We start from the raw sequence: 9305 nt of genomic DNA on the forward strand, positions 1-9305 counted from the left end.
TCTCGGACAGGTCCCGGGCGGGTCCCAGTCAAATCCTGGTCAGGTCCAGGTCAAGTCCTGGGAGGGTCTCGGTTAGGTCCTAGGCAGGTCTCGGGCGAGTCCTAGTCAAGTCTCGGGCGGGTCCCGGTCAAGTCTCGGGCAGGTCCCAGTCAGGTCCCAGGCGAGTCCCGAGAGGGTCCAGGGCGGGTTCCGGGCAAGTCCCTATGGGGTCTTGGGCAGGTCCCGGTCAAGTCTCGGGCAGGTCCCGGTCAAGTCCCGAGCGGGTCCCGGTCAAGTCCTAGTCAGGTCCAGGTCAAGTCCCAGGAGGGTCCCGATCAAGTCCCGGGCGAGTCCCGGGCAAGTCTCAGGCGGGTCCCGATTAGGTCCTGGTCAAGTGTCGGGCGGGTCCTGGGCAAGTCCCAGGCAGGTCCCGGTCATGTCCTGGTCAGGTCTCGGGCAAGTCCCAGTCAAGTCCCGGTCGAGTCCCAGTTAGGTCCTGGGCGGGTCCCGGTCAGGTCCTGGGCAAGTCCCGGTCAAGTCCCGGGCGAATCCCGGTCAAGTCTCGGTTAGGTCCCGGGTAGGTCCCTCCGGGTTCCCAGGCAAGTCCCGGGTGGGTCCCCGTCAAGTCTCGGGTAGGTCTCGAGCAATTACCGGTCAAGTCCCGATCAGGTCCCAGTCAAGTCCCGGGTGGGACCTGGTCAAGTCCCGACGAGATTGTATGGGGGTCTTGGCAAGATCCATCAATTTAAGAATGAGATGCTCATAGTCGGAAAATGGTTTACGGTACCATTTTCCTAAAATTAAAGAAGAATTTTCGGTCAAAAGGAAAATATTTTCCGTTGACCACTATTTTACGTCGAGGTAAACACCGTAAAATACGAAAATCATTTTCTAAAAACTATTTTACATCGAAGTAAACGGAGCCTTAATGTAAATTAGACTGCAGTATATAATATGAAATGTCCAATATTATAATAATTTAAGAAAACAAACAATTTTTTATTAAAAAAAAAAACACAAAAATGTCGTACAAATCAAATCGGTCTCCTGGTGAGTGCAAACAAATCAACACCCAACTGCCCAGACTATACGTTACTTGTCTAAGCAATTAATGATGATGTTTGTGGTCGTGGTTAGGCGGCATGCCAAGTTGCCAACAGAGGCGGGCGGAGTGCTGCCTCAGCAAAACGTCCAATTCCTTCTTCATTATTAAAGAGAGAGAGGAATTCTATAAAATGGCATGCTTCCATGGGCAGTGGACTAGTGAGAAGGAATTAGTAGCTAGATTGGCTTCAAAGACGAGGGAAATCAGTTGCTTCCAAAAAGAAAAAGAAGAAGAAAAAAAATGCAGAAAAGGACACGTATTCTCCTTTCTGCTCATGGGATATTTTCTTTTTTCGTTTTCTTATAGCAAGTGTCAGCGTCCTCAGCCTCATCTGCTAATCACCTCAGGTAGCTGGTCAAGCACTTGCTAGCCATGCCATCTTTTACGACGAAGAATTGTCTTCTGTAGTTGTTTCTTCTTGTTGTAATCCCTGGAGATATTAGTTTGCAGAAGCCGCCATGGGAGGCACCCAGTTGCTGCTTTTTCTTGCTTTCTTTTCTGCTGGAATGCATCTCATTAACTCGCTTACAGATCCTCGTGATGGTAGGCACACACCATGTTTGTTGTTGTTTTTGTATTCTTTGTGCACACCATTTATATGTGTCTTCTCTCTCTCTCTCTCTCTCTCTCTCTCTATATATATATATATGTTCTTTCATTTTGATCTGTCGCCCTGATTTGTAGAATGTTTGCCTTTCTTTCTCTGTAGAATTGTCTTACCAGCACGATGTTGTCTGTATGATAAAAAATATATTATTTGTCATTGTTCTTGAGGTACTCTTCGATTAGAGGCTGAAGGTTACTAGAAATTGCATGATCTGCTATAGCTCTACTGTGTACAACATTTTTAACGAGTTTACTGACAAACAATCTCATAGCTAGAATTGTAAAAAGTGTTAAAAAGTAATGATCAAGTAACTAAATTTATCTATTCCTATTTGTTTAAGTTTTTTAGATAACTGATAATTTGACAAAATGATAATGAGTTAAGAAAATTCATGATGAACTATAAACCTCAAGGAGTTGGCTCAAGTATATTAGGTTTAAGGTTTGAATTCTTTTAGGTGCAAACTATTCTTTAGGGCCACGCCCGTTTGAGAAGTTAGAGTCTTAGCTGATCCATATGAAAAGAGTGCTTTGCATAGGTATGAGGTTTGCCTGATATAAGTGGATGCATGAAGTGACCCTACCTTGAATGATTCCTTGTCATAAAAAAAAAATTTAAAAAGAAAAATCGAATAAATACATTTTGAAATTGAATTTTTTTTTTTTTTTGATGAAAAATGGGAATATGCTAAACTGGAAGAACTTTGCACATGTCAAAATTCACGATCTTATATGACAAACTTACATGGTGATGATATTTTCATTTGGGGGTAGCTACCTGGTAATAGTGTAAGAGAGTAGTGAAAGTAATGTGATACAAATTTTGTGTAAAAGTCATTCAATTTCATACTAGATGAACTGCGTTTGATTCCATACTTGACGTGATGGTTGGCTCTAATGCCATATGATACAAACGTTGCATAGAACTTATCACCCTTGAAAACCGATTTATAACAAGTGGATGTCCAAAACTTTATATGCATATGATTAAAATTGTATTTAAACCATTTGAGACACTTAAGATTGTAATGTAAGGCAATGGTGACGGTAGTGTTTATTTTGTATTATCTATAGCTAGTACTGCTAACTCCCATCTATACTTTCTACTGTCAAATTTATCCCACATATAGTTTCCTTGTATCAAGCATATGATAAAATTTATATTGGTGCAGCCTCTGCACTCCAATCCCTGAAGGAGTCGTGGGAGCACACACCACCAAGCTGGCGAAATTCACATGATCCTTGTGGAACACTCTGGGAAGGAGTTACTTGCAACAATTCTCGGGTGACTGCATTGTAAATATATTTCTATTACTTACTGCCTCCATTTCTTAGTTTTTCTTGAACATTTAATCTTCCTTGTCCCCCTTTTGTTTTTTTTTTTTTTCAATTATTCTCAGGGGATTATCAACCATGGGCCTCAAAGGGCAACTCAGTGGTGACATTGGAGAGCTCTCTGAACTGAGATCCTTGTGAGCATTCTTCTTCTTCTTCTTCTTTGAACCATTGCAAATACCTGCATCAAGTTTCCAACAGATAACAAGTTGTACAATAAACCAGATTCTTCTGCTCTGTTTTTTATTGACATGTCTCATTCTTAATTAGCATGTCTGTTCTGTTCTGTTCATTGAAGTGGTGATATTATTCAATTTCCAGGGACCTGTCATATAACCGAGGTCTCACAGGTCCCCTGTCTCCTCGGCTGGGAGATCTACAAAATTTGAACATCTTGTAAGATCCAATAATAAGCAAGCTCATTTTCCTATCACCCCTCCATCCAACTCTTTTAAGTAATTTATATATTTCAATACACTGAGACAAGCATGTACTTTTTTGTTTTTCATCTTTCAGAATCCTAGCTGGCTGTGGCTTCAGTGGTGATATTCCAGATGAGTTGGGGAAGCTTGCTGAGCTGTCCTTCCTGTAAGATCTGCCGAAGTTATCTCATAGAACTTCATGAATGAATATGGCAGTGCTTTTTTTTTTTGTTGCTTTGCCTGCTTTATTCAGCACTACACTCCCTCCCAGGGCTCTCCATTCAAACAACTTCACTGGAAACATACCTCCATCTTTGGGGAATCTCTCCAAACTCTACTGGCTGGACCTGGCAGATAATCAGTTGACAGGACACCTCCCAATATCAACCCCCACTACCCCAGGCTTGGACCTCCTTCTGAAGATTAAACACTTGTGAGTTTTTTTTTTTTTAATTTTTTTTTTAATATATTTAGAACATTGATTTTGGCACAAACAATAGCTTGATTCCTACAAACTTGCAGCCATTTCAACAAGAACCAGCTTTCAGGTCCCATTCCAGCCGAACTTTTCAGCTCTAAGATGGTACTGATACACGTGTAAGCTGCTGATACCACCCATCTGTTTGTATTCAATGTTTTTATGTTTTTTTCCTTCTAAATGTTTGTGGTTGAATGGCAGATTATTTGATAGCAACCAACATTCTGGAAGTATCCCATCAACATTGGGACTTGTACAGACTCTTGAGGTTCTGTGAGTAAAACCCACCTTAATTCAACCTTTTTCAGCTACACCTTTTCTTCACTAAATGTCCTAATTCCCTCACATTCATTGGAGTTACACTGTTCCAAATTGCGACAGTCGGCTCGACAGAAATGCTCTGACAGGAGATGTCCCATCAAATCTGAACAACCTTACAAACATCAAGGAATTGTGGGTATTTACTTCTTAGCAGTATGTAGTGATGATGTTTTAGAATAATCATATTGGAGGTTACTTAGCTTTCTTGTTCATGCTGTTGTGTCTTCCTTAGGAATTTAGCCCAAAATGATCTGACTGGCCCTTTTCCAGACTTGAGTAAAATGACCGCCCTCTATTATGTGTAAGTGGATGACATGGGGTTGCCATTTGTGGTTTTCCATTTCTCTAGCTTGTTCTTTTCATGAACTGAAGAACCTTACTCGATGGCTTATTTTTACAGGGACCTTAGTAACAACTCCTTTGACCCATCCGAAGCTCCAGCTTGGTTCTCAGCCTTACCATCACTCACCACTCTGTAAGTCTTTAGTAGGTCGAAGATCTGAGCTCATTTGCTAATGCTTTTTAGGAAAAAAGCAAAAGCATAACAAACAATTCAACACACAAAATACTAAAAACTTCATTTATATTTATGTCACACAATGAAAAAGCTAAAAAGACATATTCTAAAATGCGTAGCTAACGATCCCCGAAACTCTCCCTGCATCTCTCAAAAAGATCATGCACATAAAAGATCCAATAACTCTCTTGACTAGCATAGGCTAATGTGTGATTTGTGGCACAGGGTTATGGAATATGGAAAACTTCAAGGGCCTGTCCCGCAAAAACTCTTCAGCTTTCCACATATACAGCAAGTGTAAGTTCTGATTTGTACAGGAGGGAGCATTAGAATTTGACAATAAAGAGAAACTGTAAGTTTGACAATCCAATTCCTTTACATTCTCAGGAAATTGAGGAACAATGAATTTAATGAAACATTGAACATGGCTAAAGACATCAGCCCACAATTGCAGCTTGTTGATTTGCGAAACAACCAAATAGATGCAGCAACGCTTGGCGCTGCTTACACAAAGATATTAATGTGAGAGAGCTTATGGCCTTTAATCTTCAGCTTGAATGATATTTGTATTTTCTCCTAGTTATCAACCTTATTTGTAAATTTTACATACTTCAGATTGATTGGAAATCCAGCGTGTTCTTCCGCTATTCTCTCGAATAGCAAATCCTGCCAGAGTCAGGAACAAACTACAAAGCCCTATTCTACCAGCCTTGCTATTTGTGGGAGCAAATTATGCCCACTTGATCAGAAACTCAGCCCTCAGAGTTGTGAATGTGCTTATCCATATGAAGGAATATTATACATCAGAGGACCCTTTTCCAGGGAATTGTCCAATGTAACTTTGTTTCAGTTACTTGAAAAGACCCTGTGGATTAAACTGGGCCTCACTCCCGGTTCTGTTTCTCTTCAAAACCCCCACTTCAATGTTGATGACTATCTTCAAGTGCATCTGGCTCTCTTTCCAGCAGAAGGAAAATATTTTAATAGATCAGAGATTCAGAGAATTGGGTTTGATCTGAGTAAACAAACTTTCTACCTGCCTGAGTTCGGACCCTTCTATTTTATAGCATCTCGTTATGTTTTTCAAGGTTGTTCAAATCACATCTCCTTATACTCTCATCTCTCATCTCTCTCTCTCTCTCTCTCTCTCTTTTCTTCTCTGACAAAGGTATATTTTTCTTCAGACTCAGACAAAGGAACTTCCATTAGCACTGGTTTGATTGTTGGGATAGCAGTTGGCAGTGCCATTTTGGTTCTGGTCCTTCTGGGGGTAGGGACATACGCTGTTCGGCAAAAGAAACGTGCAGAAAAAGCCATTGGAATGAGTAGACCATTCGGTAATTACTACATAAAATATTTGTTATTGTGTAGTCCAAGATTCAGGCATCTATATGTTGTAAGGAGATTAAACACCAGACAAATTGTTGGCTTGTGTGGCTAATCTTCACTCTCTTCCAGCTTCCTGGGCATCAAGTGGCAAAGACACTGGCGGTGCACCACAATTAAACGGAGCACGATGGTTCTCTTATGATGAACTCAAAAAGTGCACCAACAATTTCTCTGACAGTAATGAGATAGGCTATGGAGGGTATGGCCAGGTAAATTTCCCAGTATTTAATCTGTTCTTTTCTATTTTTTCTGACCATCCTAGTATTTAATCAACACCAGTCGCTGCTTGCTGATGTTTTTATGGTTCTCCCTAGGTTTATAGAGGGATACTCTCTGATGGACAAGTTTTGGCAATCAAAAGAGCTCAGCAAGGATCAATGCAGGGTGGACTCGAGTTCAAGACTGAAATTGAGTTGCTTTCGCGAGTTCATCACAAGAATCTTGTTGCCCTTGTGGGTTTTTGTTTTGAACAAGGAGAGCAGATGCTAGTCTATGAATATATGCCTAATGGGACGCTTAGGAATAGCTTGGCAGGTACAATTCACTTTATTTCAATCAACCAAAAGGTTATTTGAATAATCTACACTGTATATCCACAATCTATGAGAACTTAGTTCTTTGGTAATAGCCAAATACTTCTTTTCAAAGTCTAATAGGAAACTATTTGCATAAATATGAGTTGTAGGGAGATCTAACATTCATCTTGATTGGAAGAGAAGACTCCGCGTTGCACTTGGCTCAGCTAGAGGACTAGCTTACCTACATGAGCTTGCTAATCCTCCCATAATCCACAGAGATGTTAAGTCCACCAATATTCTATTGGATGAAAATTTAACAGCAAAAGTTTCAGATTTTGGGTTGTCTAAACTAGTATCGGACACTTCCAAAGGGCATGTTTCCACTCAAGTTAAAGGCACACTGGTAAGTAATACCACAGAATCTCTTACTTTATATAGTTCTTCAATCTGATATGTTTCAGTGAGCAGTTACCTTGTCTTCCTGCATTTAAAAAAAGTAGGAGAGACAAACAAAATTAATCAAACTATTCAAGCAAAGATTAATTTTCATATTGCTAGAACAGTTTCTTAGTGCCAGACGCTTGATTAACTCACATTTGTAAAAAGAGAGAATGTAAGCATGAGAGCCCGCCGGTCGGTGTCAGTGGGGATAACTTTGATGCATAAGTCAGTATGGTGTTTAAAAAGAAATATAAATGCACTTAAGTCTGAGTTTTGAGCTTAGTTCTAAAAGTCCGTCTTACTTTGTTGGAGCTTATCATTTATAATATTATGAGTATGACTGCTTCCATGCCATGTTCGAGCCTGGTCGTGGGATTTTCCTCCACAATGGCTTAGGCTTAAGCACCCTACATCCCTTATTTAAGATTGTATTTTGCATGATGGGTTTGAATGTGGTTACTTGTCTTGGTGTGCACTTCATGACTATCAAAGCAGATCCCTTGTTGCTCATGGCACAAGTGGAACCGGGCCTTTGAATCCGCTTTTTACTTACTAACCAGTTTTGGGCCTTCCTAGGTGTGTTTTGTGGGCCGTGTAGCCTCGTCGGCCCAAATCCAACACATATTAACAACAGCTTCATTTTTCATTTTCATGCATGCTTTTATTAAAATTCAAAGTAGATTCTCCATTAACAGGAATCTCTATTGAATTTCATTTGCAAACTGGCTTGTGCTTGCAGGGTTATATGGATCCAGAATACTACTTGACTCAACAATTAACTGAGAAGAGTGATGTGTACAGTTTTGGAGTGGTTATGCTTGAACTGGTAACAGCAAAGCAACCGATCAAGAAGGGAAAGTACATCGTCCGGGAGGTGCAAATGGCGATGGATAAGAACGATGAAGAACACTATGGCTTGAAGGACATGATGGATTCATCCATCAGAAACACACCTAATCTTATAGGGTTTGGAAGGTTTTTGGAGCTGGCCATGCAATGCCTTGAAGATACAGCTGCAGACCGTCCTACAATGAGTGAAGTGGTAAAGGCCATTGAGACTATCTTACAGAATGACAGCTTGGCTACAGACTCTACTACTTCTGCATCATCATCTGCCACAGACTTTGGAGCTTCAAAGGCTGCTTTTAAGCATCCTTACTGTTGAGAGGTTTTTATGAATAAAGTATAGAGAAAAGAGGAGGCTGTTCAAAGATACATAGCCTACCTCACACATATTATATATAAGCTTTGAGAATACATAAATGACCAAATTGCCCTCATACCCTAATACATTCTTCTACATTCTTCTAACACATTCTTCTACATTCTTCTAACACTCCCCCTCAAGCTGGAGCATATATATCATATAAGCCCAACTTGGAACAAATAAACTCTAACCGGTTACGACATAAAGACTTTGTAAACATATCAGCTAATTGGTCTCCAGACTTCACAAATACTGTAGATATGTTTCCATTGAGTATCTTGTCTCGGATGAAATGACAATCAACCTCAATGTGTTTAGTCCTTTCATGAAAAACCGGGTTAGATGCAATATGTATGGCAGCCTGGTTATCACAAGATAATGGGATAGGAGTAGTAGTCGAGAAGCCGATCTCCTGAAGGAAATGTTGTAACCATGTCAACTCAGTAGTCGTATGAGCCATTGCCCTGTACTCTGCTTCAGCACTAGATCGTGCCACCACAGTCTGTTTCTTACTCTTCCAAGTTACAAGATTACCACCAAAGAATGTGCAATACCCTGTAGTAGACCGTCTATCTGAAGGAGAACCTGCCCAATCTGCATCAGTAAAACCTTCTACCCTGAGATGTCCATTTGGTCTATACAATATTCCTAGACCAGGTTGTCTCTTTACATAACGAATAATCCGAGTAACAGCTTCCCAATGTGAAACCCGAGGAGCCTCCAAGAATTGACTGACAACACTAACGGCATATGAAATATCTGGCCTGGTGATAGTAAGATAGTTCAACTTCCCAACTAGACGACGGTATCTGCCGGGATCTTCAAATAATTCACCTTCATCCTTTAGTAATTTCTTATTTGGATCCATTGGAACATCAACTGGCCGAGAACCCAAAAGACCTGTCTCTTCTAATAAGTCAAGTGCATACTTTCTCTGGGACAAGTTGATACCTGTTCGAGATCTAGCAACTTCAATGCCTAGAAAAT

General features: G+C 40.5%; 1 protein-coding gene across 1 annotated transcript; it reads left to right on the forward strand.

Moving 5' to 3' along the window:
• The first annotated feature begins 1527 nt into the window (after positions 1–1527).
• Positions 1528–8374, forward strand: LOC132183881 (leucine-rich repeat receptor protein kinase HPCA1-like). Its single transcript, XM_059597344.1, has 19 exons — positions 1528–1627; positions 2863–2986; positions 3091–3162; positions 3347–3421; positions 3542–3613; positions 3719–3880; positions 3970–4044; positions 4127–4198; positions 4307–4378; positions 4479–4547; positions 4647–4721; positions 4989–5060; positions 5151–5285; positions 5379–5851; positions 5948–6100; positions 6222–6361; positions 6467–6686; positions 6838–7073; positions 7851–8374. Exons 1-19 carry the CDS (start codon positions 1543–1545, stop codon positions 8274–8276), a joined length of 2808 nt encoding a protein of 935 aa, XP_059453327.1. The 5' UTR covers positions 1528–1542; the 3' UTR covers positions 8277–8374.
• Positions 8375–9305: the final 931 nt, after the last annotated feature.

Source organism: Corylus avellana, chromosome ca6 (genome assembly GCF_901000735.1).
Source record: "Corylus avellana chromosome ca6, CavTom2PMs-1.0".
In the NCBI taxonomy this organism is placed as follows: domain Eukaryota; kingdom Viridiplantae; phylum Streptophyta; class Magnoliopsida; order Fagales; family Betulaceae; genus Corylus; species Corylus avellana.